General features: G+C 37.7%; 1 protein-coding gene across 2 annotated transcripts in view; it reads left to right on the top strand.

Annotated features, from left to right (window-relative positions):
* The window catches only part of ANXA7 (annexin A7), a 149,236-nt gene extending 139,066 nt beyond the window's left edge, over window positions 1-10,170 (top strand). For both annotated transcript variants that reach the window (XM_030203473.1, XM_030203474.1), the window contains exon 13: window positions 9,724-10,170. In XM_030203473.1, coding sequence (XP_030059333.1) covers window positions 9,724-9,846 — 123 coding nt within the window. In that variant the 3' untranslated portion in view covers window positions 9,847-10,170. The remainder of the gene's footprint in view (window positions 1-9,723) is intronic.
* The last annotated feature ends 9,364 nt before the right edge of the window (window positions 10,171-19,534 follow it).

Here is a 19,534-nt window from a genome sequence, read left to right as displayed (position 1 = left end):
CCTACGAGTGAACTAAAGAAAATATATTCACCTTAAAAAGGACCTTTGTGGTGTTATATTGGCGCAGCGTCTCGATATACTTATAATGGCTGGGGTGTTATATTGGCGCAGCGTCTCGATATACTTATAATGGCTGTAGGGAAAAACTTATATTATAAACTATAAACTGTAAATGCTGTGTTTGGCGCTAAATACCTCTCTGAATGTCTTGCGTAGTTATTCATATCGCCCCGAGTATCTTCTACGAGTGAACAAAAGAGATTATATTCACCTTAAAAAAGACCTTTGTGGTATTATATTAGCGCAGCGTCTCGATACACTTGTGATGGCTGTAGGGGAAAAAAGGCCTATACTATAAACTATAAATGCTGTGTTTGGCGCCAAAAAAAAAGGGGGGAAGAAGGAAGACGTATTGCGTAAGTGCGCTATTGGGTGATTCATGGTCATGTGATATTTAATGTGAGAGATTGACAGAAAAAGTGCTGAATCTTAGCGTCCAACAGGCGGAGGATGAATATGAAGGGAAACCAATGGGGAGTAGTAAGCAGATAAAGGACATGAAAATGACGTGACGAATGAACGAACGTTGTCACAAAAAAAAGGAATGTCATTATTTACAAGCGATGTATCTTATCATAAAGCAACCCTGTAAATGTTAAATGTCACAATGAATGGATAAGATTAGAAGCAAAGCAGAGATAAAAGCTGTGTCAATTTAAAGGAGCAAGGTGCTCTGAATTTTTAAGGGTAAAAGATATATTGGGGAAAGTATAGGTTAGAATAGTTAAAGAAACAAAGTTTCTATATGTTTGAGGAGAAGGGTTTTTTTTAAAATCAATGAAAAAAACGGGGGGGAAACTAATATAAAAGTTGAGTAAAAAATATGTTAAGAAAAGTATAGATTAGAATAGTTAAAGACACAAAGTTTCTATATGTTCGAGAGGAAGGGGTTTTTTTTAAACAATGTAAAAAAGGGGGGAAGGCTAATGTAAAAGTTAAATGTAAATATGTATGTACATGATCATATGCAATAAAAATGAATTTACTGATATTAAAAGGGTCAATTAATTAGGGTGCATATATGTATTTATCTTCACTGTTTAAATGCATAATAACATGGATTATTATATCTGTAAAAAATTATTATTAAATAAAAAATATGAATAAATAAAATGGTAATGATAGTAAACTAAACAAAATATATATATATATATGTGCGGAATGGATTTATAAAATTCTTAAAAAAGATTTGATTAAAAATTTAGTCATCAACAAGTATACATACAAAAGGTGCAAAACAATGCGTATACATATATGTACAGTATATATACGCATATACATGCATGCTCGAAAACATGCACGTACATACGCACAAAGAGTGAAACAATGCGTGAAACAATGCATCAGTATGAGATATTTAATGGTCTAGTTTAATCTTAAGGAATAAATAGGGAATAAATGAATAAAAGAGATGCCAAAAAAAATATATATAATAATAAAAAAATATATATTAATTAATAGCTTCTCTATTGGTAGAATGCCTTTATGCGTAGCATATCTGAAAATTATGGAAATGAGAGAATTGTTATAGAATTTTATAAATAGACGGAGAGATCCAATTCGCTATTAAGTCCATTAGGCACAAGGGTTTTTAATTCAAAAATCAATTTTTGTTCCTCTCTCAGAAGTTGAGCGTCTATATTTCCACCTCTCTTATTGATTTGTAAAGTTCTAAAAACCAGGAACTTAAGATCAGAAATATCATGGTTGGCAGTAAGCCAATGGGAGACTAATGGAGCACTTTCAATTTTTCTATTAATACAACTGCGGTGTTCTATCAGTCTAGTTTTTATTGCTCTAACGGTCTTTCCAATGTAAAGCTTAAGGCATGGACATTGTATAATATAAATAACACATGCAGTGTTGCAATCTGAAGTATGACGTAAATGGAAGGTTTGAAGAGTTGTGGGATGCAGAAAAACAGACGTGTCCATAGAGTGTTTGCATACACTACATTTACCACAGGGACGGTGACCATGATGAATTAAAGGTTCTATTCTTTCTGGCAAGTAAGATGGTATGAGATGTTCTTTAAGATTTCTATTTCTTAAAGAAACATCTTAAAGAACATCTCATACCATCTTACTTGCCAGAAAGAATAGAACCTTTAATTCATCATGGTCACCGTCCCTGTGGTAAATGTAGTGTATGCAAACACTCTATGGACACGTCTGTTTTTCTGCATCCCACAACTCTTCAAACCTTCCATTTACGTCATACTTCAGATTGCAACACTGCATGTGTTATTTATATTATACAATGTCCATGCCTTAAGCTTTACATTGGAAAGACCGTTAGAGCAATAAAAACTAGACTGATAGAACACCGCAGTTGTATTAATAGAAAAATTGAAAGTGCTCCATTAGTCTCCCATTGGCTTACTGCCAACCATGATATTTCTGATCTTAAGTTCCTGGTTTTTAGAACTTTACAAATCAATAAGAGAGGTGGAAATATAGACGTATAAAGTTTTTTTCACATATTTTTATTGTGTAAACCTTTTTCTGTGCTCATTTTTTAGTTTAGAGTTGAATATAGTTACAGACTCTGCGTTTTCATTTGGCTGTTTCGTTTACACCGAAGGTACAAACACTGCTCAGATGTAGTACTACGTATACTTTCTTTTCTGTTAATATCCAACACAGTGCAGTGCAAACACTGTGTATACTTTTCTGCCCCCTTTTTACCTCTCTTTTTTCAAATCACCAACACAGGTTAGTGCAAACATTGTGCATACTTTACTGCCTTACGTTACTGGATTAACATCGTGCACATCTCTTTCCCCTATTTTTCCTGACTTATGAGTCTCTCTTTTTTATAATCACCAACACAGGTTAGTGCAAACATTGTGCATACTTTACTGCCTTACGTTACTGGATTAACATCGTGCACATCTCTTTCCCCTCTTTTTCCTGACTTATGAAGCCCTCAGGACATATTTATTTATATTTTTCTGGTCCAAACACCATATATACCTTTTTGCTCTAGATTTTCCGTTTCATAACGGAAGATCCCGTGGCACATACCTTTACAGTATAATATATTTCTGCTTCAACCTGAGCCGGAGTAATGTTGTTTCTTTTCCTATTTTATTTTTTCAGACTATTTTTTCAGACTATTCGACCTCGAGTTCTTACTTGAGAACACAAGGATCACCAAGGTCGGTCTTTTCATATATATTTTTATATATATATATTTTTTCCCATAGAAACATTTGATCTCATCATATTTCTATATACTCATTGCATTCCATACTTTTTGCAATCACTGGTCTTATACCCTCTCTGTAAATGTGCTTTGTACATGGCCATACACATATATATATATATATATATATAAAAATTTTTTAAATACCCTCAGCACACTTATATATATATGTTTCTTTAACTTTTCATTTTTCAATTTCAGTTTGTTTTAAGGACACATATGCATGTAAATATGTATATATATATATATGTGTAGGTACGAATGGATGTGTGTATGTATGTATTTTGTACTTATGTATGTATGTATGTATGTGTATATATATATATATATATGCGTATATATGTATGTATGTATGTGTGGATATATGTGTATATATATTCCTGACTTTCTTTGTCTTAATCATAGATTTATGTATGTGCACATTAGTGCAATATAACATGCAAGCATGTTCTGCCCTTCTTTTGGCTATATCTTATATAGTTTTCACATATGGACATGTGATTATATGTGTATATATATGTATTTTTGACTACATTTTATATTTATATTATATATTTTTTGTTAATATTAGATTATACAAATTTATGGTGTTTTATCATTCTGTATTATTCATATTTATACTATATTTCTTGTCAATATATTGTTCTTCTTCTTTTTATTACATTATTTGTCGTTTATTTTAATTGATGTTTTTAATATATCTATTGTTTTCAGACTCCTGAGGCAGGCCTCCTGGCCGAAACACAGTTGTCTGTGTCGAGTCATTCAATAAAGTGATTCTTTAAATCTATCTCCCATTCTCCTGGAGTCATTGGTCCATTTCCCACTTTTCTTCTGTGCTGTGATTTTCACGTGGGAGTTAGTGTTCATCCACTTAGGTGGATCACCCTTTCTCGTTTTTGAACAGCATCCATGCCTGATGCAAATTTTTGACCCTCACAGCCGCTCCTCTAAGTTTTTTTTTTCACCTTTCTCATTTTATCATAGTCTCCTTTTTTAAAGTTAAATGCTAACGTGTTTGATTTCCTATGTATACTTACTTCAAAGCTAATATCAAATCTGATCATATTATGATCACTGTTATCAAGCGGCCCCAGCACCATTACCTCCTGCACCAGATCATGCGCTCCACTAAGGACAAGGTCTAGAATTTTTTTCTCTTGTCAGCTGCTGTACCAGCTGCTCCATAAAGCTGTCCTTGATTTCATCAAGGAATTTTACCTCCCTAGCGTGCCCCAATGTTACATTTACCCAGTGAATATCAGGGTAATTGAAATCACCCATTATTATTGTGTTGCCCAGTTTGTTTGCGTCCCTAATTTCCTTTAACATTTCCGCATCCGTCTGTTCATCCTGGCCAGGCGGACAGTAGTACACTCCTATCAGTATCCTTTTCCCCTTTACACATGGAATTTCAATCCACAGTGATTCCAAGAAGTGTTTTGTTTTCTGCAGAATTTTCAATCTATTTGATTCAAGGCTGTCGTTAATATACAATGCTACCCCTCCACCAATTCGATCAACCATATCACTGATATAATTTGTCCCACTGGTTATCCTCCTTCCACCAAGTCCAGAGATGCCTATTATATCTAATTTTTAATTTAGTGCAATATATTCTAACACTCCCATCTTTATTTCTTAGGCTTCTGGCATTCGCATGTAGACATTTCAAACTATGTTTGTTGTTCCTATTTACATCATGCTTAGTACTTGACAGTATTAATTTGCAATCTTTTGTCTGATTTTTTATTTAAGGCCACCTGATCTACTACGGTCTCTTTTGCAACCTCACTATCAGGATACCCTGTCTTCCCTGTTTTGGTGATATCTTTGAAAGATACCTTATCCCGAACCATGCGCTTTTGAGCGTCGGCCTTCCCCCCGTTTCTAGTTTAAAAGCTGCTCTATCTCCTTTTTAAATGCCAAAGCCAGCAGCTTGGTCCCACCCTGGTTAAGATATTGTTTTATTAATTCTGATGTATGCTTTTATTATGATGTCTTCTACTTTACACCCCTTTTTCAAAATTATGAGCATATAGAAGAATAGATAAATACCTACACTAAAGTTGATGGGGGAAGGAGTTTTCATGTGGGCTTTTACATAAGTTACACCTGTTTACCTGCATAAATTGTTTTGAAAATTGCCCTTAGGGGGGTAATTTTATTAACATATTTTCCAGATGTAAAGTATGTTTTGCTTGGGGGAAATTGTAAAATTGCACAGGTGTGTATACACTCTTACTAGTATTACATATCTACAAGAACCCTTTTACTCTGGTGGCTGGAACAGAGTTGCAAGGTATGAGCATACCTGCCTAGAATAGATACATATAGTTGTAGCTGCCATGGAGAGGCGTCACTTTATGTGAGAGCATTTGTGTGCTATGGGAGGCAGTTTGCCATTTCCCACAACAGCCCGAGTAGAGTGTAAGCATTTGGAGTCAAAGTAAGCAGTTGGTGTGTGTGCCTTCACAGCAGAAGGTCAATATAAATTACCTGCAAAGACTGCACTTGTTGGGAATTGTTTTCTGTGGTACAGTAAAGATCCATTTTGTTAAATACTTCTTTAATTGTAATAGAACAAACAATACAATTTTTTTTTTTAATTTTATGAACTGCTTAAGTGTGGCATTTTGGTAATCGTTTGTTTTTTTCCCCAGTTTTTAAATAGAGGTCTTTTTCTCCTCTATTCAGTTTGTTTTATATTGTACGCTGCTTTGATAAGAATTCAATATCAAATAAAAGTGAGCTACCTTATGTGATGTTTGTTTTGTATTGATCTTTTGTAAATCACAATTTAGTCAATTGGAGTAGATCTCAAGCGAGGGCAAATCATAAAGTAATACACAAATCCCAACGCTCTCCACAACTCCAGCTTCCATCCTTCACATACAAAAAGATCCATCATTTACAGCCAAGCCACAAGATACCACCGTATCTGCTCTGACCCAGGGGACAGAGACAGACACCTTAAAAGCCTGACTGCATCCTTCAAACAGAAAGGCTACAACCCCAAAATAATCTCCAAGAATATTGCCTCCTCCCTCAAAACACCCAGGGAGAATCTGCTACAGTACAAGGAGAAAAACCCCACAGACAGAATCCCCCTTGTAGTGACATACAATCCAGAGCTGGAAAAACTGAGGAAAATCATAAGAGATCTACAACCTATACTCCAGGAGGATGAATTACTGAAAGAGATATTCCCATCCCCACCAGTACTGGCCTTCCAACAGCCACCCAACTTAAAACACAAGCTAATCAGAAGTAAACTTCCATCACAGACTGAAAAGGAACAGAAGGGCACACGTCCCTGTAATTTATCCAGTTGCAAACTATGCCAAAATATTTCACAGGACCCCACAGTTATCCACAATGGAAAGATATTCAACATAAAGGGATCTTTCACTTGCTCATCTTCCAATGTGGTATATATATCATTCAGTGTAAAAAATGTAACGAAGGATGCTATATTGGAGAAACAGGCCAGATGCTTAAGACAAGATTCAATTTACATAGACATCACATGAACAATACAGCCAGTAGGGCCCCCACCCCGGTGGGACAGCACTTCACAGAACCAGGACACTGTACCAGTGATTTCACAGTGAGAATACTGAAAGGTAACTTTAAAACCATACAAGAACGTAAGACCTTTGAAGTCAGAATGATTGAATATTTTAACACCCAACAGAAAGGACTTAACAAGGATCTGGGGTTCCTAGCCCATCATAAACCATAAAGCTGTATGTCTCTGTTGATCACCCCACCCCTCACCTATCCACACCCATCCTGTTAGAATATCAATGATATGCTTTGATGTCCCCATGCATACCTCCTACCCACCCCCATCCTCCCACCCTGTCAGACTGTCATAGTAATGCTTGAATGTTTTCACTTATATACACTGTCAGCTAGCACATTTGCTTATTTCCGATCTGACGAAGAAGGGCAACCTTCGAAAGCTAATCAAGAAATGTATTAAGTTATGTCCAATAAAAAAGGTATCATCTTATTTTCTTTTCCATGTTTTGTTTTATTTAATTTCTATTGATAACCACAATTCTTTTGTAAGCCGCATTGAACCTGAGCTTTCTTGGGAAAATGCGGGGTAGAAATGTCATAATAAATAAAATGTTTTGTATTTTTTGGGGATCTTGCCAGATATTTGTAACCTGGATTGGCCACTGTTGGAAACAGGATGCTGAGCTTGATGGACCTTTGGTCTGTCCCAGTATGGCAATACTTATACATATCTATAATAAATGATATATTTTCATTTTGGCTTTGCTCCTTTCATTGGGAGCTAGCCTGGCAGGAACCTAAGGGCCAAGTAAGAGTTACTGTCATGTCCCTTAGCAAACGAGTCCAGAGTAATTGCTATTTTGTGATTATCTGATACAGAAGTATCTGCAGAACCCCTGATTTAAATGAAAAGTGAATAAATCAAGAAGTCTGTAGCACTAAAGCTTGAGATTCTTTTTCCTTTCACCTTACACTTCTGCTGTAGCTAGATGCTGTGAAATTTTTCATGTGTATTTTTCATTAGTTAAATTTTATCCAAAAAATAAAACCCACTTATGCACACAGACACAAACGTGCCAAAAGCAAAATCCAGGCCTATGAAAAAAGGTGGTTGGGGCATTCCAAGCCTAGGGGGCTTGGAAGCTGCATTTATTTGTAGAAGACAGAAGTTGACATACTGACAACACCTCTCCTTGAAGCAGTTCTGTTTGGATACCATGGTGGAGCATTTTTGATTATGGTGCTCTGAATTACTGTTTTTGCTTTGTTTTTTTGTAGTTGTTTGTCAGTATTCTTGTCCTCTATGAGAGCATTTGGACCAGTTGGTTTACTTTTCTTCACCGTTATAATGGGGTCCTTTTACTAAGGCGTGCTAACGATTAGCGTATGTTAAATGATAAGATGCCCATTATTTTCCTATGGGCATCTTATCATTTATCACATGCTAATCGGTAACACACCTTAGTGAAAGGACCCCTATATGATTAGACTTATTTAGCCTTAAGTGTTTGAATCGAGCAAGCTTTGTTTGCTATATAACATTGAAAGCTTAAGCAGATTTGGATTTATTTTTGGGACCAGTGATTATAAGGTTGAACCTTCAAGTGCAGCAGTGATAAAGATAAGCAGATCGCTGTAATTTGTCTCTCAGCTCTGAGGTCCCCAATTTATTGAAGAAAGATTTTCTTTGAGACCTCTGGATTGCTTTGATGGCCCTTTTTTTATAGAACTGGATTTTGGTTTTGGCTATTTTATAAAAGTAACATATGCAAGTATGTATTTCTTATAAAATAGATACCTTGATTTTTCCCCATATGTAAATTTTTCCCATATGTGCTGTTTTTTTTCTACACCATGGATGCATTTGTTAAGCAACTTGCAGGCCTTTTATTGAAGCTTCTGCTGCCAAGTACTGTAGCTAGGCCCATGAGTAAAATTAGATACGTCAGGCTCAAACACCTGAGGTTCTTTTGTTGTAAATTAACCAAAAAAGAGTAGTGGAAAGACCTGCTATAGACAGCAGATCTTCATATATAATTCCATACTTAAACATAAACATAAAAAGTTTTTCAAATATATCTTTCCAAGAAAAGGTCTAATATAAATACTAAGGGGCCCTTTTATTAAAGTGCTGTCGCCTTGAGCACACGCCATTTCTGGCACAATGAAAAATATTTTTGTAATTTTTACTGCAGCGCTAACCCGATGGTAATCAGGTAGTTCTGGTTTACCGCAGGAGCCCTTATTGCCACCTCAGTGGGTGGTGGTGAGTGCTCCCCGCAGCATGGCCACGTGGTAAGAGTAATCTTACCGCATGGCCATTTTTTTAAGGGGCTTTTTACACTCTGCAGGAAAAAGGGCCCTGGCGTGTGGGAAAAACGACCCCCACTGCTACCGCAGTGCCCTTTTTACCGCAGCTTGGAAAAAAGGACCCCCAAATAAACCAATAAAAATGTCATATAAACCCAACATGGCATGCATCAGGGGATTAAACTAATTAATAAGCAGTAATTAACAGGTTCAGCAAAAATCAAAACACAATCATATGGCCAAATGTAGAGCTTTTAAACAAATAACGTTGCCCACCTCCATAGAAATATTCTTTTTGTCTTTTCTGTATATGTAGGATCAAGCAAAATATTTTGTTTAAAAACTTTTCATAATATAGGACTACAGAAGGACAAAACTTTAAAGCAAATAGATTTTCAGGGTTAAGAGTACATAAAATGTAGTACTGGAGGAGTCTGAATGTGCTGATTCTTGTGTTATTGATTGGGGGGGGGGGGGGGGGGGGGGGGCAGGGAAGGAACCAACAAGCAAGCCAGCCAGCCATATGTATTTGCAGGTTATATATTCTCTCTATAACTAAAGTGGTGAAAATTGTTTCACTTACATTGCAATAACCAGATTTTACTGTTTCATTTTCAGATTGATCTAGTGCAGATTAAACAGGCTTTTACACAGATGTATCAGAAGACTTTGCCTTCAATGATCGCCAGTGACACCAGTGGAGACTACAGACGCCTTCTCGTAGCAATTACAGGGCAATAGTAAATATCCCTTCCATGCACAGATGAGGCTGTTCATATGATAAAGAAAGATGAGGAGGAGGAATAAACAGATTATAGTACAAAACTAGATATGGGAATGCTGTATGAAGTATCTTTCTAATGAAACCTCCTTCTCTAGATAAATATATATATATATATATTTACACATATATGCTTAGATGGCATGTATAGCCTGGGTTTTAGCCAAATCAAAAACGCAGTTGTCCTTTTTGGAAATAGCCTTCAATTGTTTGCAAGTAAAGATAACAAATTAAAACTGGGTTATTTAGAGTGTTGGTCACTGTATCCCTTTCATCTTAGAAGTTAAAAAAAAAAAAAGTTAAATTTGGAGCCTACTAAAGCCTTGAAGAAGGAAAAAGAAACTTAATGAGACACTTGCGTGACAGACTTTAATTATTCAGGCTTATAGGAGAATATTGCACTCATGCTTTATTACTTGTTATTGTTGCCTTATTTCTAAATTACAAAAGAAGTGAAAATGGTCCATCACAATGAGTTTACCAAATATGAAATATTTTCTTGCCCTAATCATTAGACTTCACAATTTGAAAGAGTAAAAATAGTCCAACAAATGTATAAACCAAGCATGTCCAGCATATGGCCTATGAGTTGTGTCCAGCCCTCCAAGATCATTCTTCTGGCCCACAAGTTCTACATGTATTTATATGTATTAATTTAAATGCCAGTGTCAGCAACCACTTATACAGTGGTTCTCAAACTTGGTCCTAGAGGCACCCCAGCCAGTCAGGTTTTCAGGATATCCACAATGAATATTCATGAGAGATTTAAATGTACTGCATCTACTGCATGCAAATCTGTCTCATTAATATTCATTGTGGATATCCTGAAAACCTGACTGACTGGGGTGCCTCCAGAACCAAGTTTGGGAACCACTGCCCTAATACCTTCTCTGTTCTTCTCCTTGGCTGCACTAATGACTGTTATTCTACGCATGTGAAATTGAAGCCTTTCACAAATATAAGGTGCTCCAGCTATTAAGCAGCTGTTTTAATGAAAGGCCTGAAGACTTTACTGCGTGTATTATAGTTTTTATTTCTCTATTCAATTCCTTAGGGGAAAAAAAAGCACTGGAATAAAACCAGAACCAGATCAACCTGTCTTGAAAATCTGGAGTGGTGGCAACATAACATGTGGAGGGAGCATGTCTCTTCCTTTTACTTGTTGGCCCCTTGGAATACATTTTTTCCAGTCTGGCCCAACTTTGAAATGAGTTTGGCTAACACTCCTGGGGTTAGACCATGTTTCCTATCTGTCTTTATCAGAGGCTTTTGAAAGTGTATTTTTCCTAAAATATAGAGTCTTACTTTAATATACTGTGTGAAACCGCTAAAGGTTCATAGTTACTACATCCGAATTCAAGAAAGCATGGAATCTCTAAGGAAGAGGGAAGGGACTGTAGAGGTTAGTAGTTGATGTGGATGGGCAGACTGGATAGGCTGTATGGTCTTTATCGGCCGTCATTTTCTCTGTTTCCTTTTTCATAAAGGCTGACTGTGTATACATTTAGTTTCTAGGGTTCACTCCTGCACTCTGTCATTTAAATCCTTTCTAGCTCATCATGTAAACAATAAAGGAATAATTTTCAAAGCCATTGCTTTATATGTGAAAATTGCTTGCTATAGAATTACCCAAACTTTATGTGGGTGAAAGTGTGTATGGAATTCTATTTCATACACATTTTTCCTTGGATGAGGTTTGGAACATGCATACTTCTGAATTTTGAAAAGCAAGCAAATTTCTATAAATTCTTTTTACAGGTGTAAATGTATTTTCAGTGAGATGATTTTTAATGGTAGAGTACATTTCCCTTTGAAAACTGGTGATACTTATGTGCACTTTTGATGCACAAGTTAGGAGGGCTGTTACAGAATCACCCTGTGAGTGACAAAGTGCTAATACACATCTTCAGAAGCAGTCTGTCAGAGAATGTATTTCCAATTGTTTAGGATCACAGAAAAGTCTGATTCTGCTTTTCATTCATACCCAAATGGCTAACAAGCATCTTTCTTCTGTATGTTACAACAGTTTCCTGTACAGATGAGCTTTTGTGAAAAGCTCTGCCATAACTGTTTGGGTGGTTGACTGAATAATATTTTGAAGTGTCCTTGCTAGAAATCAAATGAACTATTGTCCAAATGTACATAAGACTATTTTTATTAATTCCAAATTGGGATGTTTGTGATTTGCACAATGAAATATTTTTAGGCACTTCTTTGTTTCATTGTGAGTGAATCAGTTTGAGTGGAACCCTTAACACTAAGTATATTTTTTCATTTTGAACAATAAATTTACATTTACCCAAAAGTGGATTTTGGTTTTCTTTTTTAAAACTCTTTTGATGTTTTGATAGGTGCTAACAAACACAGTAGTTTCTTCTCAGCTGAAAAGCGAAAGAGTTGAAAGAAAAATCTATAGAAATATTGATCCTCATGCAGACATCTTAGATACTTTTACTAGTTCTCTGATACCCTGATGGATGAAGAAATGCATGGGTCAATATTCAAAATGACTTATAAGTTTAGTGGCCACCACTAACCATATAGGTCCCTCATCTGTGGATTTTCTACAGCAACATCCAGATAGTGCTACTGAATATCTGTCTAACAGTTCCTGGCTGGTTAAATAGCACTTAATCGGCTATCCATGAACATTTAGTGGGAGATGGCCAGTTATCTTCAGCTGAATATTCCCGGTTGGCACTTAGAGCTAACCGAACCGGTTATTCTGTGCGATATAACTGGCTATCCGCTAATATTCAGTACATCTCCTGCTAAGTTTGGCAGTCAAATCGGGCCACCAAAATATGCCTATCTTTGGCCGGTTTAAACTTAACCGGCCAGTGCTGAATATTGTCTTGGCCAGTTAAGTAAGTTTAAACCGCCCAAAATTAAACCAGATATGCAATGCCGGTCACCAGAAATGGTCCGACATTGAATATAGTCTCACCGCCAACCGAAGGAGTTAGCCGGACTGCCTCCCGCAGTCTGAATATCGGCCCCAGTATATATAGCTGCCGACGAATACTGACCCGACAGTTTATAGAACTTTACAGTGTGCTGTGCATGATATCTCTGCCGGAGCTGAAAGAGGAAGATGTGAACAGTAGAGGAAGAAGGCTACTGGAATTATAACACACAAGCACTGTAACAGATTTGTAGCTGCATACTAGTCTCTGGTTTATTAGATAGCCTGAAAGCTGGGAAAGGGTGACTACAATTGCCTGCCGAGAAAGGAAGTTCAGAAACATTGGGTAATAGGTTTTATCTGTGTTGACACTGTTAACTGGAATGGGTATCTGAATTAAAAACAAAACAAATTTTCTGCCTCTGATATTTCTGTACTTTAGCAGTTACTAGAAAATGGAAAAGCATGGTGATCAGAAACTATCTCATCCCTACAATCCTGCTTGCAAGAGAATTTATTGAATGATGTCATTTGTCACCTTGATGCCCACAAAGATGTTCTTGTAATTCAACTTGATTTAAGTAATGCCTTTGACATAACTGACCAGTCACTCCTCTTGTTGCGCCACCAGCTATAACTCCTATTGTGTATTAAAAACTGGTTAAAAGATAGAAAACAAAGAGTAAGGTTAAATGGTCAATATTCTCAATGGAGAAGGGTAGATAGTAGGGTTCCTCAGGGTCTGTGCTGGGACCGCTGCTTTGTAACATATTTATACATGATCTAGAGATGGGAGTAACTAGTGAAGTAATTAAATTTGTTGACGACACAAAGTTATTTAAAGTTGTTAAATCACAAGAGGATTGTGAAAAATTACAAGTGGACCTTGTGAGACTAGGATACTGGGCATCCAAATGGCAAATAACGTTTAATGTGAGGAAACGCAAAGTGATGCATGTGGGAAACAGGAACCCGAACTATAGCATTGTGATGCAAGGTTCCACATTAGGAGTCACCGACCAAGAAAGGGATCTAGGCATCATCACTGACAATAATTGAAACCCTCTGCTTAGGTGCGGCGGTAATAAGAAAGCAAATGGAATGTTAGGTATTACTAGGAAAGGAAAACAAAAATGAGGCCATTATAATGCCTTTGTATTGCTCCTTGGTGTAACCGCACCTCGATTATTGTGTGCAATTCTGGTCATCGCATCTCAAAAAAGATATAGTAGAATTAGAAAAGGTAAAGAGAAGGGCGACGAAAATGATAAAGGGAATAGGATGACTTCCCAATGAGGAAAGACTAAAGTGGCTAGGGCTGTTCAGCTTGGAGAAAAGATGGCTGAGGGGCGATATGATAGAGGTCTATAAAATAATGAGCGGAATGGAACAGGTAGACGTGAATCTTTTGTTTAGTCTTTCCAAAAATACTAGGACTAGGGTTCATGCAATGAAGTTACAAAGTAGTAAATTTAAAACAAATCAGAGAAAATATTTCTTCTCGCAACATGTAATTAAACTCTGGAATTCTTTGCCAGAGAATGTAGTAAAAGCAGTTAGCAGGTTTTAAAAAAGGTTTGGATTGCTTCCTAAAAGAAAAGTCCATAAGCCAGTATTAAAATGGATTTGGGAAAATCCACTGCTTATTTCTAGGATAAGCAGCATAAAATGTATTGTACTGTTTTGGGATCTTGCCAGGTACTTGTAACCTGGATTGGCCACTGTTAGAAGCAGGATGCTGGGCTTGATAGACCTTCGGTCTGTCCCAATATGACAATACTTAAGTCCTCAATCTAGAAAATTAGGAGATTCACAGTAATATGCATCAAAAGGTCTGACTGAAAAACAGAGGAAAAGGCCTCAAGAAGCCCCCAGCGTGTCTACAAGCTTCGGGGGCTGGGCTTCTTCATCATCGGCCAAAAAAACCTCTGTATGTGTGTTACTAATTTCTTGTATTTTTATTTCTTTGCTTTTATCTTTCGTTTTCTAGTAAATCACTTTAGACATTCGAATCAACTCCAGACATTACTTAACTATCAGATGTCTAGGCTTGCGGGTCCTTCTTACACTCAGACCACGACCAACGATGGCCGCCGTTTCGAAGACCTGCCTCAGGGTTCAGTGGTCCGTATATGATCTCCGGAATGCTTAGTGATTCGAAAGATCCGATGATGAAGAAGCCCAGCCCCCCGAAGCTTGTAGACACGCTGGGGGCTTCTCGAGGCCTTTTCCTCAGCTTTTCAGTCAGACCTTTTGATGCATATTACTGTGAATCTCCTAATTTTCTAGATTGATATTAATTCGGTTAAGGAGATTACCTCGTGTATATGTTTATAGTTTTGAATTCTTATGTTCTTACTTTTTTCATTCAGGTCCTTTTCCCGTTCTTTGAAGGATATTCTTTTGGCTCTAATAGCCTCTTTTACTTCATCTTTTAACCATACTGGCTGCTCCTTTCCGCCTTTAAAAATGTGTAGAATGCATCTGCCTGATTTAAAGTCCTAACCTTTGCAGGATACTGGGCTAGATGGACCATTGGTCTGCCCCAGTATGGCTATTCTTATTTTGTATCTGTAACCTCATCAAAAGAAATTGCATGGTGAAGTACCCACCAGAAACCATTCTCAGGAGTAGCTCCCACACTCTGAACTCAGTCCCAGAGAAGCTACACTGAATTCAAGACTCTTTTCCAGAAGTACATGAAATCCTGGTTCTTCTCCAAAGCTTTTAATACATGCGGTGACCAACTATCCACTCATTCTTCCTCAGGGGTAGCTTAGTGAGCACCCTATAACTTAGGCTACTTCTTCATATCTTATTCAACTGTACACATAATTTGCCTTAAATTTGTCATGTCTGTATATCTCAAATGCACTCACCCCCTTGTCTACCTATTAAAATGTTGTATTGTATGAACAGAGTTAGCATAGCTACAGTGGGGGAAATAAGTATTTGATCCCTTGCTGATTTTGTAAGTTTGCCCACTGACAAAGACATGAGCAGCCCATAATTGAAGGGTAGGTTATTGGTAACAGTGAGAGATAGCACATCACAAATTAAATCCGGAAAATCACATTGTGGAAAGTATATGAATTTATTTGCATTCTGCAGAGGGAAATAAGTATTTAATCCCTCTGGCAAACAAGACCTAATACTTGGTGGCAAAACCCTTGTTGGCAAGCACAGCGGTCAGACGTCTTCTGTAGTTGATGATGAGGTTTGCACACATGTCAGGAGGAATTTTGGTCCACTCCTCTTTGCAGATCATCTCTAAATCATTAAGAGTTCTGGGCTGTCGCTTGGCAACTCGCAGCTTCAGCTCCCTCCATAAGTTTTCAATGGGATTAAGGTCTGGTGACTGGCTAGGCCACTCCATGACCCTAATGTGCTTCTTCCTGAGCCACTCCTTTGTTGCCTTGGCTGTATGTTTTGGGTCATTGTCGTGCTGGAAGACCCAGCCACGACCCATTTTTAAGGCCCTGGCGGAGGGAAGGAGGTTGTCACTCAGAATTGTACGGTACATGGCCCCATCCATTCTCCCATTGATGCGGTGAAGTAGTCCTGTGCCCTTAGCAGAGAAACACCCCCAAAACATAACATTTCCACCTCCATGCTTGACAGTGGGGACGGTGTTCTTTGGGTCATAGGCAGCATTTCTCTTCCTCCAAACACGGCGAGTTGAGTTCATGCCAAAGAGCTCAATTTTTGTCTCATCTGACCACAGCACCTTCTCCCAATCACTCTCGGCATCATCCAGGTGTTCACTGGCAAACTTCAGACGGGCCGTCACATGTGCCTTCCGGAGCAGGGGGACCTTGCGGGCACTGCAGGATTGCAATCCGTTATGTCGTAATGTGTTACCAATGGTTTTCGTGGTGACAGTGGTCCCAGCTGCCTTGAGATCATTGACAAGTTCCCCCCTTGTAGTTGTAGGCTGATTTCTAACCTTCCTCATGATCAAGGATACCCCACGAGGTGAGATTTTGCGTGGAGCCCCAGATCTTTGTCGATTGACAGTCATTTTGTACTTCTTCCATTTTCTTACTATGGCACCAACAGTTGTCTCCTTCTCGCCCAGCGTCTTACTGATGGTTTTGTAGCCCATTCCAGCCTTGTGCAGGTGTATGATCTTGTCCCTGACATCCTTAGACAGCTCCTTGCTCTTGGCCATTTTGTAGAGGTTAGAGTCTGACTGATTCACTGAGTCTGTGGACAGGTGTCTTTCATACAGGTGACCATTGCCGACAGCTGTCTGTCATGCAGGTAACGAGTTGATTTGGAGCATCTACCTGGTCTGTAGGGGCCAGATCTCTTACTGGTTGGTGGGGGATCAAATACTTATTTCCCTCTGCAGAATGCAAATAAATTCATATACTTTCCACAATGTGATTTTCCGGATTTAATTTGTGATGTGCTATCTCTCACTGTTACCAATAACCTACCCTTCAATTATGGGCTGCTCATGTCTTTGTCAGTGGGCAAACTTACAAAATCAGCAAGGGATCAAATACTTATTTCCCCCACTGTATGTTATTTTAATGTTCTAATGTGTGCCTATTAAGGTGTTTCATTTGTATTGTGCTGAGATTGTATCATGGTTTTTTCATGCTTCGCTTCAATTCAATTCAATTCAAATCTTATATACCGCTAATATCCCGTTCATGATTCAGTTCAGTTTACAGCATAGGTGGAACATAGGTTGGATATATAGTAACATAACATAGTAGATGACGGCAGAAAAAAGTCCTGCACGGTCCATCCAGTCTGCCCAACAAGATACAAAATTATAAGTAGAACATTGGTTGAATACAATTTTAGATACCACTGCAGTGTGTGAGAGTAGTAAAGGTATGTTGTGTGATAGTCCTGCTGATAGAGGACATGAAGAAATAATGGTTGTTGTGTAGCAGCCTTTAGAAAGAGAAAGCTTTTAGCTTCTTCTGGAAGCTGAGCTAGTTGGGCTCTGTTCTAATGGCAGGAGGGAGTGATTTCCATAAACAGATTCCTAATACAGGGAAGAGTGAGCTAAAGATCCTCTGAAATCAGTCTGCTGGAATTAACGATACAAGTAGATGAGATATTAAGAATTCAGAAGCGACACCTTGTAGAATTTGGAAGATTAGGCATGCAGCTTTAAACCTGATTCTTTCAGCTATGGGTAGCCAGTGTAGTTTAACAATATATGATGAAACACTAGTACATCTATTCAGTTTAAAAATTAGTCTTGCTGCTGTGTTCTGCAGGTTTTTTTTTCTGATATTGGGGCTTAATACCAAAAAATAAGTCATTACAGCAAGAGTTACGCAGTTATAGAATTGCCTCAAATATGTAATCACTTTAGAGGCTGTTTTCAAACTGCATTTAAAGACTACATGCACTTTTTAGTCATGGTCAGAGCATCAATTTTCTACATACAGCATATTTCAAAGTGAAAGTACAAATATTCTGTTAGGTATAAAGTATGTGTGGTCAGATTTTTTTTGGAAAAAATCCCACAAAGATTGAATATTGCATCTAGGCCCATGTTTTTCTGCCTTCCAAACTAAACATGTGCTGGGGAATGACTTTCCTCATGAAACATGTTGTGGTACAGTGAACATAGGGACCCTTTCACTAAAGTGCACTAAGTAGTTAATGCGTGAATTAGTGTGTGTGAACCGCTTCTACACATATGCGCCAACTGTTACCTTGGGGGCATGGTAGTTTGCATACACCAATTCTCACTTTAAGTGCATATTGAGTTACAGGGTGGGAACTAGGTGGCTTATAGGCAGGGAATGAGCATGGCTGTGTCATACATGAACCAGTGAATTTGATAGCTCCATCAGTTAGACTGCATGTGTAAAGGTGTACTGACTTTGATTGCTATATGACAGCTAGAGTGTTGAACACAGCCATATAGCAGAGGCTCCTGAGGCAGGCCTATGTGGCTGAAACACGATTTCTGTCGAGTCTATTGGATGTTTAAATAAAACTTTTATATGACCTACACATCATCTAGCTCCTGATTTTTTAGTGTCACCTTCGCTGTGCTTTGCTTGCTTGATTTGTGTGAGGGAATTTGTTCTTCTGTTTTCGTCGATCATGGACTGCATACTACAGTTAGCACAGGTTCATTAGAATCTCCTCAACAGAAGGTGCTAAGTGCATCCATGCCAATTACAAGCAGATTTACAAACGCTAGTGCAATTTTCAATGCTGAGGGCATGCTGGGCACGCTCCCACTAATTACCATACAGTGTTTGCACTTAGCATGTTTCTATTTTTGCTATTAAGGTGCACTAAATGCAAAAACGTAGGGCATTTTAGTAAAAAAAAAACCCCATACTTTTCATCACATTGAGTGCAATTTTCAGACCAATGATTGATGCAGCTTGATGATTCTTTAAATGCAGTTTTAAGTTAAAATGTAAGCACTATTTCACAATTGAAAAAGCTATTAAAATTATCAGAGTGCTCTCTGCTGGAAAAACAAATGGTTTGTTACAACTATTCTTTTTTTTCCCGTAAGTATGCAAAAGATTGTAACGGGTAAAAAATCTCTCTCACAAAATATAACGCATGCTTTAAGATTATGCCTTCTCTCATCCTGGAGTAAGAGTAAATCTACTTTGGTAAGGATGCCCCAGACAGTAAATATGAGGTGCATATGTATTTATGTGAATAGGTGTTTGTGGAAAAAGTCTGTGAACAGGAAGGCGATACTAAGTGTAGTACATATGGTGGCCCTGCTTCCAGAATGT

This window comes from Microcaecilia unicolor, chromosome 5 (assembly GCF_901765095.1).
Source record: "Microcaecilia unicolor chromosome 5, aMicUni1.1, whole genome shotgun sequence".
NCBI classification, from domain to species: domain Eukaryota; kingdom Metazoa; phylum Chordata; class Amphibia; order Gymnophiona; family Siphonopidae; genus Microcaecilia; species Microcaecilia unicolor.
This window is presented reverse-complemented; position numbering and strand designations above follow the sequence as displayed.